This window comes from Muscardinus avellanarius (assembly GCF_963383645.1).
Source record: "Muscardinus avellanarius genome assembly, chromosome: 1".
NCBI classification, from domain to species: domain Eukaryota; kingdom Metazoa; phylum Chordata; class Mammalia; order Rodentia; family Gliridae; genus Muscardinus; species Muscardinus avellanarius.
In genome coordinates, this window is record NC_137786.1 from 63,586,987 (window position 1) to 63,606,061 (window position 19,075).

A 19,075-nucleotide genomic window follows, 5' to 3' on the forward strand; every position below is an offset into this window, starting at 1 on the left:
TATTTTAGATTTGTTTTTCTTATTCGCTTTAATGCTTTTCTAATTTTTATACTTTTTATAACCACATACATACTATAAAGAGTCTTCATGTGCAAATTTTTTACCCACGTGTGATTAAATAGAGAATTCTACATATTCTGAAGTATGCATTTAAAATAGTTTTTTATTGTGTTGGTTGTCATTACAAAATACATAGTAATGTGCGTTCCTGTAGACTTAATAAATTTATCTTAGCAGTGCTTCATGGTTAAGTTTCTTTCACCTCATTTCTATCCACTAATAATATCCCACTCTCAGCCATTCTTACCAATCTTGTTTAATCCCTAAACTAAGAGCAACATAGTCCTTTACCTATAGGAATGTACTGGGGGCTTATAATATATTGCTGTTTGCCCCCTAAAACTATAAGGAAGAAAATAGAGGTATTATTTTATTTTTATTGGTACACTGAAAGTACACATCATAATGAGGGTCAGAGTGTAGAAACATACATGCACACAGCACTTACTGTGTTTTAGTCCTCTAAATGACCTCATGAGTATATTCTTATTTTAACTTCCTTGTTGTTTTTTTTTAATGTGCCCAACCAGAAATAATGTCATCTCATACAGAATATGTTACCTCTCATGGGAGTCGAATGGGCTTTCATGCTGCTCTGATAAGTTGGTATTATTCTTTTTTTTTATTCATTGAGTGACAGGATGTGCAAAGTTTGGGGCTGGACTCTGTGGAGCTGCGAACAATTGGGCCTGCAATGGCCACAGAAGCCTCAAAGATGGGGAAGAAGACACACTTTCTCCACTATGCAACTGTCCCTTGATAGCTTCAGGGGACTTGTTCCAGGGCCCTTGTGGATACTAAAATCTGCAGATGTTTAACTCTTGTATAAAATGGCACAGAGTTTGTATATGAGCTCTTCTCATCCTTCCATATACTTTAAGTCATCTCCAGATTACTTAGGTTACATAATACAATGCGCATGCTATGTAAATAGTTGTCATACTATATTATTACAAAAATGACAAAAGAAGAGTCTATACATATTCAGTACAAATGCAATTTTAAAAAAAACGGGATCAAACTCAGGGGTGCTCTACCTCCAAGATACCCCTTTTTATTTTGAAACAGAGTCTCACTAAGTTGCTGAGGCTGGTCTAAATCCTGAAATTCTCCTATACTATCCTAGTATCCCAAGTACTAGGATCACAGGCATGTGCCATCATGCCTAGCTGAATATTTTTGATGCATGGTTGAGCCTACAGATGTGGAACCTTTTGACTATGTATAGTATTTAATTATTTATGCAATTAATATTTACATATAAGTGAACTCTATATAAAAGTTTCATAATTAAAAGCACAAGAAAATGCTTTGGACATTCAGATGAAAACAGTGGCATTTGTAACTTGAGAACCAGGGAACTGGGATCTTTTGAGGACTTCAGGAAATAGAATCAAGCAAATGATATTAGAAATAGTTTTCTAGTTGTAGTAGTAGTTCGCATGGTGAATAGTAAGTATAATATTGCTTGGGGCAAAGCAAATGGTAAAAATCGCAAGGATAAGGATAACTGCCTTGATGTACCTCAGCCATCTCTTGTCTTGTGCATTAAGTCGGCGGAGGCAGGGGAAAGAGGCAGAAGGATAGTCAAGTTCATGCTAAAGCAAGAGGTTTGGCTGGTGCTTATTCTACAGGCAAGGCTTTCCAGGAGTCCAGGTTAAACAGTTAGCACTGAATGCCAGGCTTAAGATTTATCATTACTTCAGAAGCAATGGAGAGTCTATAGAGGTTTTGAGTGATGTATTCAAACTGAGAACCAAGGAAGGTTCACCTGGCATGATCTGTGAAGTAGAGGGCAGGCTGGTAGTGAGGAAAATGGCTAGAAGGCAGAGGTAGGTCAAGGATAAAGGACCCTTGCTGAGGCAGCCAACAGCATGAACTTCGAAAGAGACAGAGGAATAAAAAAAGTAATACTGAATTCCAAAGACAGCAATACCACTCATAAGAGGGAAGGGAGAATTTAAAAGGTTTAAATTACCAGTAAGGCAAATGGAAATGTGTTTGTTGCCATAAAGAGAACAATAATAACTTTTCTCCTGTTCTGACATTCTTAAAATATTGATAAGTATTTTAATAAATACTAGTACTTATATAATGTTTGATATTCGAAGAACTATTGCTTAGGAGCTCAAAAGTGAAACTAAAGAATAGAGCTCCTCATACTATGCATGTGTTGTCCCAAGCAAATATGTTTTCACAGAGAATTTTTCTTACTTTCTCACAAATGCAAGTTAAACGGTATAGTTATCTATGATTTTTGACATGAGAAAATAAAGAAATGGGTCTAGGCAACTGTTCAGGCTACCTAGGCACAAAGCTATGAGATAGGCAAAGTATAAGCCATCAGTGTTGTTGTAGTAGTAGTTCGCATGGTGAATAGTAAGTATAATATTGCTTGGGGCAAAGCAAATGGTAAAAATCGCAAGGATAAGGATAACTGCCTTGATGTACCTCAGCCATCTCTTGTCTTGTGCATTAAGTCGGCGGATAATGTTTGCATAGCAGTAGATAACAACCACAAATGGAATTAGGAATCCAAAGAACGTCAAGGACATGAAGTAATAGAATTGGAAGGGAGATGAAGACTCGCATGTATTATGGACATCATGGCAGGTGGTGATATCCAGTTGGACAAGATAATACTCCTGCTTCAGGATAAAGAATGGCAGCATGTATAAGAAAACCATTGCCCACACCAGTCCACACGTTACCAAAGCATAGGTGCGCTTGGGTAGCCTTCGGTATGTGAAAGGATGCACAATGGCCAGGTAGCGGTTGATGCTCGTGCAGGTGAGGAACAGAATGGAGCAGTACATGTTGCCATAGAAGATGCCCGTGATGGCCCGGCACATAACCTCTCCAAATACCCAGTCGTTCCCATTGAGGTGGTAAGCTATCTTCAATGGCAGTGTCATGCAGAAAAGGAAATCTGCAATGGCCAAGTTGGTATGGAAGATGGTCATACAGATGGCTTTGGTCCTGAAGAATATTTTCCACAGTGCCACAACATTGGCTGGCACACCAACCACAAACACCAGGATGTAGATGGCAGGTATCAGCTTGGTACCTAAGGAACTGCTCAGGTATGCCACGGTAGCATTATTCACATGGAGATTTGCAACACTCTCTTCAGGGCACTTTACTCTTACAGTTGTGGTGGGTCCTGTCCAGCCTTCTACATCAGAAAGAGGGAAGTATTCAAAAGAACCTGGGGGCTCTCCATGAAAGGTCTTAATAGTTAGGGTTGGCTTTGCCAAGTTGTCTGCGACATCTTCTGAGTCTGTAATTGAAAGGAAATAGTAACGTGTGATTTGTTGCCAAACCATAGCTATGGTTTGAGTGAAAACAAAATGAAGTGTTCTATACTACCTATGTTCTGTAGTTGTAGAAATTAGGGTCTTTTTTTTTTTTTAAATTCATTATAAACCAGGCAATCCTCAGGCATGCATTTAATACATATCCTACAACCTAGCACCATGTTGTCCCATACAGGAACAAAAACTAGATGACAGCTTGATGCATGCCAAGAGTTTATACTATTAGAAGAAATAAAAATAGCCCCACAGAATATCATTGGCAAATGTTATGTTCTCTGTAATCTGAATAGGTTTTCAGACCATAGTTAACAGATTCAGGCATTTGAACAAAATGTCAAGGCAAAGACAAACTTGAGCAAAGATAAGGAAGGCTTACAAAGAGATGGAATTTAACAGATGAATTAAATTCTGCTTTTGATAAATGAGCAAAGACATAGTAGAGGCTGGCATGGGATCTCAGAATATCAGATAAGTCAGTTCAGTAAATGTTTACTGCCTACTTACATGCCAGTAGTTTTAAATAGACTCCAATGCTGTGTGTAAACACGTCTTAGACTAATGGATAAAATAAAATAAAATGCAGAAAAATGCATTGTCTTATGCTATTAAGTTACATCTGAAAGATGAAGCTGAAAGTAAGTTACACCCAAATTTCTGAAGGGCCTCTAAACTTTCCTAAGATATCATGACTCTATTTATATATACCGGAGTTGCACATGCAGCTTTTAATAGAAGAATGTCTATTGTGGTAGTCAGAACAATGGCACCATCACACACACAAAGATTCCACATGGTAATCCCTGGAACCCATGAATACATTATTTTACATGGCAAAAGGTCCCTTGCAGGTGTGATTTAATTAAGGATCTTGAGATAGGCAAAGTACCCTGGATTGTCCAAGTGAGCTAAATAACACTTTAAGAGTCCTTATACGAGGGAATCAAGAGGATCAGAATGAGACTTTGTGTGCTCTTAGTTTTGAAGATGGAAAAGGGGGCCATGAACCTAGGAATGCAGCCAGTTTTGAAAAGCTGAAAAGAGGAAAGAAAACAGATTCTTTCCAGAATCAACACAGCCTTGCCAGCACCTTTTAAGACTTTTGGCCTCCAGAAATATCAGATAATATACCTGCATTGTTTTAAGTATGCAATTTGTGCTAATTTAGCATAGCAACATTAGAGAACTAGCATAACCATGATTTTGACTTGTGTTTAAAATGGCTTTGGTGGCAATATAGAAAACAAATGATAACGGTAAGGAATTAGTAGCAAGCAGGTCTAACTGGAAGTTGCTGTCATCATTCAGACTCTAAGGATGGTGAGTTACTGAACTAGAGCAGAGGTCTTAGAAAGGTGAAGATGAGCACAGGAGGCTGGTATCTGAAGGGTCGTGGGGAAGGTGAGGGAGGAGCAGGGCAAGATGACTCCAGGGCTTACACTCTAGATGGCTGGGAAGAAGATGCCATTAACTGAAATAGAACAAGAAACAAGGTGAGGAGAAATTAAAATCTCACTTGTTAATATTCAGGTAGAGCTGCTGGTGGGATATTAGTGTTCCAATGTGGAGTCCAAGATTCCAGGTGTCCAAATTAGAGGTGTGGAGTTTTAATATAGGAGAAGTGGCAGAGATGGACTGGTAAGAAGGATCCAAAGGCAGACCTTACAGAAAAGTCCGATTTTAGGGGAGAGAAGACAAAGAAAGACCAGAAGATGACATTGCTGTGATGACCGAAGAAGGTAGCCATGAATATTTTAAAAGGAAAGAAACACATGAAGAATATACTATAAATGTTTGGTATTACTTCACATATTCTTAATTACTTCACATAATCTTAATTCCTGAAAGGGAAATTTCAAAAGCAAATCTTAATTCTTAAACCTGTTTATTATTACATAGTTCTCCCATAAATTAACCTTTGACATGTGTAGAAAATAGATTTTCTTTTATTTATACGACCTTTAAAATGAGTATTTATGTTAAATATAAATCTTATACTTATTGATCTAAAATGCCAGTGCTCTGCTAGTTATGACTTGGTCATATGACCTCTGAATTTCTTCTTGTGGATACTTGAGGTTAGTGTCTAATAAATGGTTCGTCATTCGGAGACAGGTTATCTTATTGTTCTAATCTCTAGGAGCTTCTCCCTAGGGGAAATTGCAGAAGCCTCAGATTACACAAACTGAACTCAGTGTGTGAGATGGAGAAAGTGTGGTCTAAACAACTAGGAACATGAAGGCGCCCAGGCGTCATTTAGGGAAAGGTGGATTAGTGAAAAGAAAAGAATGTGGAGGGCAGCTTTCTGCTGGGCCCATGTTTAGACTTGGTCATTGAAGGATGTCAGGAGACCCTTGAGCTCATCTGCACAAATCCTTCAACGTCCTTCTGCTTTCAGGAAAAGTTCATAGGTCTCACATCACCCAAAGAGGTGTGCCCGGGAAGAAAGAGGAGCAGAAAGCTCGAGGTTGGTGGCTGCACACCACCACGTACAAGATACTTCCCCTTCAAGAAGAGCTATTGAAACCAAGTGGTAGTCAGCTTTCCAGACATTCCCGTGACTGAGCAAGACATTGTGCCTAGAAACATGCTAAACACTGACTGCATTTGTGGAAAAGTTGACTTAACTATATTCCACTTAAATAAATTGTGTCTTCCCCACAGCCTCGTTTTAAGAATAGTGTTCATCATTAAGTTTTATTTAAAAAAAAAATTATGCTGGGGATTAAATCCAGGGACAGTCTAACTCTGAGCCACACCCTTTTGAAGGGGAAATATCTTGTACAGCATGGTTTGCAGCCACTAATTTTTTTATTTTGAAACAGGATCTCGCTAAATTGCTAAGGATTCTTTTAAGTGGCTGAGGCTCATCTCCAATTTGTGATCCTTCTGTCTCAGCCTCACAAGTACTGGGATAACAGGTGTGCACCACCATGCAGGGCTGTATTTAAATTCCTTATATAGGTTTCTACTGGGCATAATGATTCTGAAATGTTTTCAGCCTGGGAAAAGGCTTGGAGATGGACTAATCCAAAGGGAACAGATTTCAATCACCATTGATGGGTTCTTCCTTGACATCTCCCTCCCACCCCTCTCAAAGAAAGCAATTCGCCGCCCTTCGTCTCCTTTATAGTATCCCCTTTGCACTTGAAGGAACCTCTTCTGCAAACCTCATTTCTTTGGCAGTTCTACTTCTCAGGTTTGGGGCACATCTGGTCCCAGAGAGAGTAGTTGTGTATCTTATAAATCCCACAGGTTCTACTGCTATCCGTAGATTTCCTTGAAACTCTCTACAATGGCCTTGGGGACTCCAACTATAAATCTAAGTTACATTCCTTTTTAAAGGGTTGTCTTCCTACCTCTCCTAAGTTCACTGAGGTGTGACCTAACAGTAAGAGTGGTGGATGCATCTCTCTCCCATATTGGCTAATTTCAGAGCAAGCAGGAGATTACGGGCTAGTGTTGTGATGGGTAAAATAGGAAACATGTTCACAGAATAATAGTACTTGAGATATAACATTTCTAAAATTCTTTTTAAAAAGTAGTGTGTCATGGTAAAAAGTACTCCCTGGTACTACTGAAAGTCAAAGAAAAATTTGATTCTAGAAACACTAGTGTATTAACATCACTGGCTACTGAAAGTGAGTGACTCTGGAAATATTATTATTTCCCCCATTTTGTGTCTCACCAGGAAGTATAAACATCAGATGTTTTTAATCTCTCAAAATGCTTTGTCCTAAATCAGAGGAAAATCTTAGACAGTAAAACTTCTCACAAAGAAAGTTGCTTTTCTGTAGCTATCAAAATCTTGACTGTGCCACAAAATGTTAAATATCAGTAGAGAACAGTCTTCGACAAGCTTTGACTAGTGAACAAACTATACTCACTTCTGTGACTCTACTTACCCAAGATCAAACTCTGCCTTTCGAGTTTACAGTTGTCATGAGATGGAAAGAAATTTATTTCTGTTGACTCTTACAATACAGACAAGCCCTTTCCCCATCCTGCCTCAGAAGAGGGGAGCTTACCTCGTTGACAGAGAGTGGGCAACAGAAGCAGGAGTCCAACAGCTGCAAAGAGGAAGTCTTTCATTTTGATGGCTCAGGTCCCGTTTTTCAAGTCTTATCTAATGTGTCAAATCACAGAGCACAGTTTCCCCTCCATTCCATGTGTGAGCAGCAAATGGTAGCCTCCTCCTGTCCTGTCTGCAGGAGTGTGTGTCCTATGCTGCCCAGACAGGAACTTGCTCTGGTCCTCTGCGGGGAAAGGATGTGACCAACCCGATGTTTCAGTATGCGATGACTCAGGCTGCTTCTGAGCATGTTACATTATCCCCGCAAAAAGTCATTTAACTCTTACCCACCCCTAATAATCCATTCTGAATAGAAGCTGTAGTTCTCATCCAGTGCATTTATGTGCACTTAAAAGAAATGGCAGAAAGTAGAAGGGCCCTTCGTAGAACTGAGCTGAAAATCGGTGCTGAGCAGCATTTAGCTTTGAGTCTGTTTCTTATCTCATTTTCACCCACTTAAAAACAGTTTCAGAGCCAAGTGTGCTGGTGCGCCCTGCAGTCCAGTACTGGGAGGGCTGGGAGAGGAGGATCGTGGTGGGAGCAGGAGCTCGCTTGTTTGCTATGGGTCAGTGTGTTCTGAGCCACTCGGTAACTGTCAGACAACTGGGGAGACCCACCCCAACCAACACTTTTTGAACTAAAATCATAATAAAACATTGAAATAGAGTCCCTTTACTCCCTGAATGCTGGTGAGCATGTTGACAATAAGATTTTGTTTTAATTTCTTATACTTTTATACATCCTCGTGAAGTTTAATGTGATTCAAACATGCATGCACAGAGCTCTTGGTATGTTTCTCTCCTCATCTCCCTCACTCCCCATCCTTCTTCCCTGTACATGTTATTAAGGTTGGTAGCAATACTTTCATTTATTGCCATAGCAAAAAATTTTAAACAGACCAGTTCCTTCCTAGTTTATCCCTCAGCCTTTCAGTCTCTTAAAATTTTCATTTTCTGATTCTTGCTATATTTTATAGGCAGCAGTTTGTTGGGCTGACGGGTTTAAAGTGTAATAGTTTTGTTAATTATAGGAACATTTATTATAGCCTAGCTTTCTCTTTTTTTCACTGTATATTAAAGCATCATCCCCAGAAAATAGCTATGCATATGTTGCTCAGCAGTAAGAAAGTATTTAACACTATGGGACTATGCACTTCAAATGTCTAAGATGGTAAATTTTATGTAAATATATATATATATATATATATATATATATATATATATATATTTACCACAATCAGTCTTAAAAATAGAAAGTAGTTCTTGCCTCCTCTATCTTCTCACCTTCCACCAGTCTCATCACCTTGCTTCCTGTTTGGACCTTTCCTATCCATAGTATCATTTAGAAAGAAATTAAACTTAGACTGAGACAGGAGGATCTCACAGGTTCAAAGCCAGCCTCAGCTACTTAGTGAGGCTCTCAGCAACTTAGTAAGACCTTGCTTCCAAATAAAATATAAAATAGGTCAGGGAGTATAGCCCAGAGTTAGAATGCCTCTGGGTTCCACACCAGTACCACAAGAAAGAAAGAAAGAAAGAAAGAAAGAAAGAAAGAAAGAAAGAAAGAAAGAAAGAAAGAAAGAAAGAAAGAAGAGAAGAGAGAAAGAAAGAGAGAAAGGAAGAAATTAAACTCTTATTAACTGATGAATCCCATGTGGCGATATAGCTGGAGATGACAGAAGTATGGCCCTGCCCTCCCCAGACCTCTGTTAACCACAATGATGCAGGATGAAATTGCAGATATTCTGTCTCTTTTCTCTCCTTATAGTTCGAGACCCCTACTATTTGACCTTTCCTTTCTTCTCAGTCATGTATCTACAGCCAGTGTTGCCCCAGTCACATTGTATTACAATTATTTCTTGACTGCTCTGCTACAGCATCTCATGCAGATCTTGAGAAAGCCCGATCAGGGGACCCGCAAAGGTGTAGATTCCCCATGAAGTATGTCTAGCATTCCTTTCTTCAAAAAAATTATTTTAGGATTATTTGGATCAATATGTATAATTGGAATTTTATGTATAAGCATTATAACTAAAACTGATGGCCAGCGGCTTGTGAGAGACTCAGGCAGCAAAGTTTTTTTTTTCCCCAAGAATAAAGTTTGGGCCATTGATTAAGTTCAAACTGACCTTAGTTTGGGCCAATATATAAGATTAAGTTCAAGCTGGCCTTACAAAGTAAGACAAAGCATACTTTCTATGATTATTTAAATGTCTGGCACCCTGCCCTGAAGTCTGTAAAAAACTTTTTCTGTCCTCAGAGTTCCTGTTTGCATGACTATAAAGATTGTAACAAATCCTAAAAGGAGTAGAAATAAAAAAAGAATTAAAAATGTTTTTAAAGTAAAAAAAATAAATAAAAGAGAAGCTAAAAAAAAAGCTTCCATCAAAATAAAGTTTGAGAAGCTGCCATCTCATCTCGTGTGTCAGTGTCTTCTCTCTCATGACCTCGACTCTTCTCTCATCAGCACACGAACCTCGACTCTTGCTAGGGCTGGACCCCGGCACTTCTCTATCTCTTCCACTAGACTCTTAGCTCCTTGAGGGCAATCACTATGTTTTTATTATTATTATTATTATTATTATTATTATTATTGTCTCTTTGTTCCTTGGAATACTTTGGCATATAGTTTGGAAACCACAGTAATTGGATGTGTAGGGGAGAGAGTTGACTAGGTAGCCAAGAAAGGCTTCCTGGAGGAGGTGGCATTTGAGTTAAGGCCTGAACAATGAGAAAAAAAGAAGAGCCACAGAGTAAGGGTGGGGCGCTATAGACGGAAGGAAGCTGCTGTGAAGTTCTAGAACAGGGAACAGGGTAGTAGACGGGCATGAGGTGAAGTAGGCAGGTCATGAGAGCCCCACAGTCCATGAGAAGGGCTTGTGTTTCCTTCTCACTGCAGAGGGCAGTGTTGGGGAGAGGTTAAGTAGAGGCGTGGTGTAGCAAGGCATCCATTTTCAAGAGATGGATATGTCTAGAGGGCCACTATAGGACAGCACGGATTTAGAAGTAGCTAGAGCAGAAAGGACAGCTGTCTTTCTGAGATGACCGAGGACTGAACTCAGGAGCCTCAGGGAAGAAGGAAGAGCAGTCAGATTCCAGGTCTGTTTATTACTAGCTTGGGCTGTACATGGCAGTACTTGGTAATTGCCGAATAAGAATTTGGCACAGGACTGTAATTCCAGTACTTGGGAGGCTGAGAACGGAGGATGTCAGGTTTGAGACTACCCTCAGCAACTTAGCAAGATCCTGCTTCAAAATAAAAAAACAAAAGGGCTGGGGGTGTAGCTCAGAGGTAGAATGTTCCTGGATTCAATCCTCAGTACAAAAAAAGAAAAGAAAAATGTATTTGTGGGAAATGTGGTCAGATGGCTCCTGAGATACTGTTACTGACTCTCTTCCATCCTTGTTTGCTGTCTCTTTGGTGCTCTGACTTTATTCCCAGGATGCCGGGAGTACTTCCAAAATGCTCTGGCTGGAAGAGATTCAGGAAGCCATCGATGAGGCCAACATGGATGAGGACAAAGCAAAGCGCTGTGAGTGTTGCCTTCTTTTCTTTGCCAAACATGCCCTGCAGGTGTGTGGAGGTGTGTTTGAAGTCATGTAACTTTTAACTTCTGGAATGATCTAAACCCTCTTACCAACCTGCAGTTCTTGAATGTGTATTTATACAAAAATATGATCAGTCAACTGCCTCTTTTAATTGACCAGGTATTATCTCCAACCAAATTTGCCAGTGTTTCCAAACAAAATCCAGAAAGTGAAAAATGTTTTGTAAACTCTTGAATTTTGTAATTGAATCAAAACCTTTTGTTTTTTTTTCCTTCTCTTGATCTCTAGGAAACTAGCTCATTTTATGCTCAATAAATGCCTATTCTCTTTTTGAGACTATTTGTTTTAGGATTTTTCAGAGAAAGAGACTAATGGGAGGGAGGAAGGGGAAAGGAAGGAGAGAGAGTGGGTACATAGGTATTCTTATTTTTTTGGTGGTACTGGGGTTCCTGGAAACCCTTCTACCTCCGGGCTACACTCCCACACACCTATTTTTTTATATTTTTTTTTTAATTTGGAAACAGGGTCTCTTAAGCCAGCATGGCTGGCTTCGAACCTGCGTGATCCTCCTGTCTCCGCCCCCCAAGCACGGGGATTACAAGCGTGTGCCACCACGCCCGGCTGGTATTCATTTTAAGGAGTTGGCTCACTAGATTGCCGAGGACAGCATGTCCAGAAGATGTGGGGCAGGCTGGCAGGAGGCAGGTGTCATCCCCTAATCACAGATAGAAGTGGTGGTGGCCACTGTCTTGGCCCCAGAGTCAGAGAAGTAATTGGAACCATTTGACATGGAGACATGTGGAGCTGGCTAGTTGATCATGGTATTCCTAGATATTGACTGGTAGCTAACTAAGTGCTTACTTAACCTGTGCAGGGGAAGAGTTCTAGGTCAGGTGAAGGAAGCCTGACTGGAAACACGAGAGAGTCAAGGCCCCTTGATTCTCAGCTATGGTACAATCCCAGGGCCTTTTGAATGGAGAGAGGCTAGGTCTCCTTGAGGAAAGATGCATTACACTGCCAAAAATTACACTGTTAACCTTTCTTCCCTAAAAGGGACCTATAGCCTTTACCAAGGGTGACTGTGCTAAGGAAGGACATAATCAGACTTTTCAGGGACTATTGGACACTGGCTCTGAATTAATGCTAATTTCAGGAGACCTGAAATGTCCCTGTGGTCTGCCAGAGCAGGGCTTTTGGAAGTCTGATGAAGGATGGAGTTTTAGTTCAAGTCCATCTCACAGTGGACTCCCAACCCCATCCTCTGCTCATTACCCCAGTTCTGGAGTACATGATTGGACAAGACATACCCAGCAGTTAATAGAATCTTTGCATTGGTTCAGTTGATGACAATTTTTATTTTATATTAAAACTCAATTTTCAAGGAGGAATAGTAAGAAGATTCAACCGAAAATCTGAAATGGCTTCTAAATCGATGGACTAACAGAGTCACTATATGTGAATCCTACATAAATAAAACAAGACTCCTACAAGTACAGCTCATTAACCTTGTCCGTACATGGAGTGATTAGACTGTGTTCTGTTCTAAGTCAAAGTGCTGTTGATATAGCTCACTTTCACTTCATAGATGTTCTTCCAATTTTCGAAAGCATCTGATTTTTATTTCCTTATCTTGAGAAAATATGCATATTTTTCTGACCTGAACTTTTAGGCCCCTGAAACATTGAAGTCTTACTTTCCGGGACTCTAATTCTGAAAAAAGCATACAATTAATATATGTACATAAGATATTTTAAATTTTAGTATAAAATTAATACTAAATATATATATAAGTATATATAAAATTATATATATAATTATATATATAATTATATATATAAATATATATAAGTATATATATAAGTATATATAAAATATATACTAAATTTTAGTATAAAATAATATAGTTGATATTTAAATTTACATATAAAACCTAAGGCATCCATAGTCCATAGTCACTTTTAAGAAATTTGATTGTAATGTGGACACTTAGCCTAAATTGGTTCAGACTTTTTTCTTAGAGATAAAAGAAGTTTAGAAATCATTTTGTTCATTGTTCTTATATTTGGCCTGAAAATGCTGATTTTGTTTTTGCCTTGAAACTTATAGTTCTATTGACTATACAAACAAGACATTTTCTCAGATATGTATGGTTTTGTGCACTATGCTTACACATCTGAGAACCTGTCTCCTCCCTCTTCCCTTTCCCTTATAAGAGTTATTATACTTAGGTGGGCACAGTGATGCAAGTCTGTAATCCCAATACTTGGGAGGCTGAGATAGGAAGATAGCCTTTTGAGGCCAGTGTTTGGCAATTAGCAAGACCTTGTTTCAAAAAATATATATTTTAATGGGTGTGGCTCAATGGCAGAACTCCTCTATGTTCAATCCCCAGTCCAAAAAAAAAAAGAGTTGCTGCACTTTCTATGACACTGTATAATCACACAAAAAGAATTTTCAAAGTTAAGTCTATCTGTTTTCAGACACTGAAATGAGAGTTTTCTGGGTTTTTGACAAGAATTTAATCATATTTTTAAAATCATTCTTCATCTTTTGCATGACAACTTGAAACAGACACTGGCCATATGTCACAAGCATCCCAGATAATTTGATAAAAGAAACCGCATTGGCCCAGATACTTCACCACAGGAGAGACTCAGGAGGGCAAAGTAACTCAGGCCCCCATGTTCCTCTTCCCTGGAGCATGTTGCTTGCATAAAGTAGGTTTGCCTTTAGACTTGACTCCCTGGAGCAGTGTTTCTCCACTTTTTTTTCCATTATTGTACAATGAGACCTTTTAAAAATATGTTTTCCATAATCTCTCCTCATCATGGAATTTTAGTACCACAGATATGTTGTAGATCTGTTTATGTGCCATATGGAAGATCTGTGCTTTATTACACGCAAAGACCTTTTCTCATACCATCCCCTCAAGACCCAGTGTTTACCCTATTGGGGATGACATCTCCCCACTGAGAATGCATGCCTTAAAGAAAGAGAGCCTGCTGGCATGTGGTTTGGGATGTAAAGCAAATGATTTTTGGATCTCTTAGGAGATTTATGAGAGGTCCCTTAATTTGTTCCTCAACAGAAACATATCTAACTTATTGGAGGTAATTAATCTGACCCCCTAAACTACTTGGGACTTACCCCACAGCCCACAGAGTAAGCAAAATAAGCCATCAAAATCAGCATCTCATAGCCTGTGCATTGGAACTGATCCACTTTCCTCCTTTGGGACCCCTGGAACAGACACCTGGAGCCCGTTTATTCTTCTCGTATACATAACTGTCTTGAGCACAGCAAAAGCCAGGTACAAATTGCTCAAAGATGAAATGTTAGGGCCACTGTAGGCAGGCACACAGATGTCAGTAAGAAGCAATTGCAGACATTGAAAGAAGAGGGAAAAACTATGAGTCTGAGGCCATTTTGTACTAGAGCTGATAGGTCCAAACACCCTATATCCTTGAAAGTAGCACTTACTGTATTATATCACATTATAATTCTAATGATACAAAGAGCTCTTCGGCAAACATTAAGTACCTACCATGTACCACAGACCATAAGTCAAATGAGGAATGAGATAGCGACTGATCTGTTTGTTTCTTCCAAGCCTATTTTAAATTTCCATGGAAAATGGTGCTATTAAGATAAGAGTTGGCACAGGAAATTGACCTGTGGACCAGCTCTTTGTGTATCGTTACTCAATAACATAGAACATTACTGTATACAAGAACCTCATGTTTTCATAATTCCATCTTTTTAGGAACATTACATTTTGTTGGGTTCATTTGATGAAGCTACCTTGTGTAATTCATGTAAAAATTCTTTATCATTTTCTTATGCTATACTCTTCTCTCAGATCACAGACTTCTTAAATATCTTACATTCTTTTTTTTTTCTTTTTTTTTTTTTTTTTGCAGGTCTAGGGGATGGAACCCAGGGGCATTTGACCTCTGAGCTATACCCCCTGCCCTATTTTTTTTTTTGAAACCAGGTCTCACTGAGTTGCAGAGGGCCTCACTAAGTAGCTGAGGCTGTCCGCGAACCGCGATCCTCAGGGTCTCAGCCTCCCAAATGCTGGGGTTACATGCGTGTGCCACCACGCCCAGCTAATATCTTACATTCTTTATCTCCATCCTACAAAGCCTTTCTAGAGAAGAAAAGAGGAGAGTTTCACTCAGCCCTTGTTAACTTGGATAAGCACAAACACCCACTTTACCAGCATTCAGCAGCCAACACAGTGTGCCAGAGGAGTCCTCCTGGAGTCTTGGGGTGCTCCTCCAAATTGGCATGACTTTGACTCCAAACTGTCAAAAGTCAACGTCAACTCTTTTTCCTTCCCCTTTGTCCTTCAAAGGGCTGTGTACACAATTTTATGACAGCAATATGTCTAACACTTGTTAGAATTTACACATGTTTAAGAAAACAAAGAAAAGTGTCCATCTCTACCCCATCTTTCATCATGATCTTTTTTTCATCTGGGAAGTATTTTAACCTGGTTTCTCCCTTTTTTGTTGCTGTTTTTATTGTTCATATGAACAATTCAGTGCATTTACAGTTTGTAGAAATAGCAGTTGTGGGATGTGAGGGTGATCTGGCTGCAACATCTATCACCCCATTGATCGCCAGGTTGATTCGGCTGATCTGGCTGGCTAGGCAGGTGTCCCCTTCCTCCCTCACCGCTCCATGTGCGTCCTTCCCAAAGCTGTGTGCTCAGTGGAAGAGGACGACCTTCCCCAAATACAGGAGGCTCGGTCTTCTGTCAAGGGTATACAAGTAGTCGTGCTCCACTGCTAGAACCTCCAAACAAGCTCTCAAGTCCATTTGTAGGAGAATGTAGGGTAGTCAAACTTTCAAGACTCCATACACATCCAAATGAGGTGCTGCATGTGGCAGAGAAAGAGAGAGAGAGAGAGAGAGAGAGAGAGAGAGAGAGAGAGAGAGAGAGAGAGAGAAAGAAGAAAGCAATTGTGTTGCTTGGGTCAAAATATTCTTAACCTAGAACAAAAGTAAATAATGAGGTATTAGTTAACTCTCTTTAGGCAAACAAGAGCTTAATATAATTTTTTGTGGGATAGGCAGAAATTTAAGATGGAAAAGAATGCTTATTAGGTCTGAATTGGTTCCAGAATTAAGTTTCTGGGCTCCATTGCACATATTCACTGTGCCTTTGTAGAATATTTGTTAGAATTGCTTATGGCATTCTTACCAAAAAAATTAGCATGAAATACAAGAGAATGGTAAGATTTTCATAACTTAAGTGGCATTTTGCTTATTCTAACATAAATATCTTCATAAGGCCAGTTCTCAAATCCTAATTAATAACCGCTAGGCCTGGGCCTCATATCTACTCTCCATATGCATTCACCCCAATATCTTAGTTTACTACAGTGAGCGAAACCTAATGCCTTCATACCAAACAAGACTAACCAGGAAATAATACAGTTTTTTAATATACTGTGTGGTCCTGCAGAATCTTGGTCTTCTTACAACCTAAGTGAGTAGATGAGTTGGTGATTTGCTTGGGCATATGTCATACATATTCTCAAAGGGTATAAAGGTTTAATACCAATTCATTCCTTAAAGGTTGAAATAAATGTTTGTGTCCCTTGGGAATAAGTAGAAGATCAGCATTAACAGAATTTTCTTTCATTACCAGGGGTTACGCTGGTCATTGATGTCAATGAGTGTTTGGAGGGGAAAAAAGCAGATGACATTTTGTCTGTATTGAAGTCTTCTTATAGCACACATAACATACTCCCTGAATGTGCTGACAGGTACTATGAGGCCCTCAGGAAAGCAAAAGAGCAAAGATCTCACTCTGGTAAGCTTTTTCATTACTTGGCACAAACTAAATATGTAATGGTTTAAAGTACAATGGTTTCGTGGTGTTATGTTTTCTTAATTTTAAGACAAGCATTGCTTTTTAAATTTTATTTATTTATTTATTTATTTATTTATTTATTTATTTATTTATTTATTTTTGGTGGTACTGGGGTTCCTGGAAACCCTTCTGCCTCCGGGCTACACTCCCAGACCTATCTTATACTTTTTATTTGGAAACAGGGTCTCTTAAGCCAGCGCGGCTAGCTTTGAACCTGCGCGATCCTCCTGTGCCTCCCAAGCACAGGGATTACAAGCGTGCGCCACCACACCCAGCGCTGACAAGTATTGCTTTTAAATCAACGTTTTAAAAAAATTTTAATGTTTTAATCTATGGAAAGAACATTTTTAGGTATTTCTTTTCTTTCTCTTTTGTGAAAGTGTAATTAACTGAGCCACAGGTGGTTGCATCACAGATTAAGAAAATGAGCATTAGTTGGGCATGGTGGTGCACACTTGTAATCCCAGCATTTGGGAGACTGAGATGGGAGGATCATGGTTTGCAGACAGCCTCAGCTACTTAGTGAGGCCCTTTGCAATGCAGTGAGACACTGTTTCAAAATAAAGAATAAAATATAGGGCTAAGGATGTAGCTCAGAGGTAGAATGCCCCTGGGTTCCATCCCCAATATTTCAAAAAAAAAAAAAGTATTTAAGGAGACTTTTGTTTGCCTTGTGTTTTATATCCAGTGATAGAAGCAGATTTTTGCCCAAATCACTTATGTTGCTTAGTTCTTTGTGAGACACATGATACACAATTGTACAATATTAAGGAGAGGATATTAAGTAGGAATGGATAAAGCAAATAGAAAAAACAATAGAATATTACCAGCCACAAAAAGGAACTGATTGATGCTACAACATGGATGAATTTTGGAAACAATATGTTAAGCAAAAGAAATCAGACACGGAAGTCCACCAACAGATGAACAGCTGTCTGATTGCCAGTTCTAAAATTAGTACATCCATCTGCCTGGGTACCAACAAACTGACCAGAAGAGGTGCATTTAAAGCCGAAAAGAACCAGCACATGACTTAAAGTTACCTCTGCCTAGTCATTTGAATGCACTTAAAATATTCTGTGAAGGCAGTCACTTAGACTTTAATTTACCTATAAAGGTAATGGGTCTGCTACTTACTTGGTAACAGCACTTAGCTCAGTCTAAGTCAAAACTTTTAAACTTTTTTTGTTTGTATTTATTTGTTCTCTGGTCTGGGATAGATATCATAACTGTTCAACAAATAGAGATCTTCTTGACCAGTGTAAGCCATTATCACTATAGACTTTTCTAGCGTATCCCCCCCCCCAAACCCAGATTGATGCTTTCAGCAGTTGCTTCCCCTCGTTTTGTGTGACCATGTTGAGCAATATGAGTCAGGAGGCTCAGAAGCCTTCTTTCCTACTTTGGTTGATCTTTGTAGTCTGCATTTGCCTCTCATAATTTGGATAAAGATGTCTCTAAAGGTGACCCATTTCTGCTTTGGCTTATTACAGATCACACCCCCTCCCCACTTGGTTCATAGTTCTCAGAGGTCACTCCTTACAGGAGAAATTGCTAGAAGACAGTGACCAAAGAGGACCTCGTGCATTTGGTCTCCTGCCTCTCCTGTGATGTTCACAGCTACCTGGGGCACAGATTTCTTGTTGGTTTTTCTTCTTTTCAGTTATTTTTTTCCTCTCCTGTCACTCTCATGAAAGATTTCAGGTTCAGAGCTGGCATTAGACATTTATCTCTTCTCTTCTTCAGCTTAGCAGGGAGATGCCATTGAACACATGGAATTCATTCTGTTTTGCTTTAGTGGGTCATTTCTTATGACCTTGACTTAGACCATGTGAATGCTTAGTAGAAAAAATGATGATTAGATTATATGATGCTGTTGAAGATGCTACACTATTGTTTAAGTGGCCAGTGTTTCTTTGTAGAATTTAACATGCCCTTTTTCTTTAGTTTCTGATGAAGGTTCATGGCTCAAACTCAACCTGGAAGAGAAATATGACTACTATTACAATATCGATTCTCACTATAGTTCCTGGGCCCCACCTGAATCATGTGTGCCTAAACAGTCATGGCTCCTGGAAAAAGATATTGAGGTAGGAGGTTGGTGTTTGATGGAAAGCTGTATGGTATAAAGATGAGTGTGATAGCTTTTCTATTTTTGAATCATGGGAGTAATGGAAGAAGCTGGTTGATTTATTTG

The 19,075-nt window shown here is 39.2% G+C and overlaps 2 protein-coding genes across 2 annotated transcripts in view; one reads left to right on the forward strand and one right to left on the reverse strand.

Annotated features, from left to right (window-relative positions):
- The window catches only part of IQGAP2 (IQ motif containing GTPase activating protein 2), a gene marked incomplete at both ends in the record, with an annotated part of 316,582 nt that overhangs the window by 220,364 nt on the left and 77,143 nt on the right, over positions 1 to 19,075 (forward strand). The window contains 3 exons of the mRNA XM_080692165.1: positions 10,888 to 10,978; positions 16,654 to 16,818; positions 18,826 to 18,968. Coding sequence (XP_080548291.1) covers positions 10,888 to 10,978; positions 16,654 to 16,818; positions 18,826 to 18,968 — 399 coding nt within the window. The remainder of the gene's footprint in view (positions 1 to 10,887; positions 10,979 to 16,653; positions 16,819 to 18,825; positions 18,969 to 19,075) is intronic.
- Positions 2,292 to 7,466, reverse strand: F2RL2 (coagulation factor II thrombin receptor like 2; the record flags this gene model as incomplete). Its single annotated transcript, XM_080706424.1, has 2 exons — positions 2,292 to 3,340; positions 7,403 to 7,466. 2 exons carry the CDS (start codon positions 7,464 to 7,466, stop codon positions 2,292 to 2,294), a joined length of 1,113 nt encoding a protein of 370 aa, XP_080562550.1.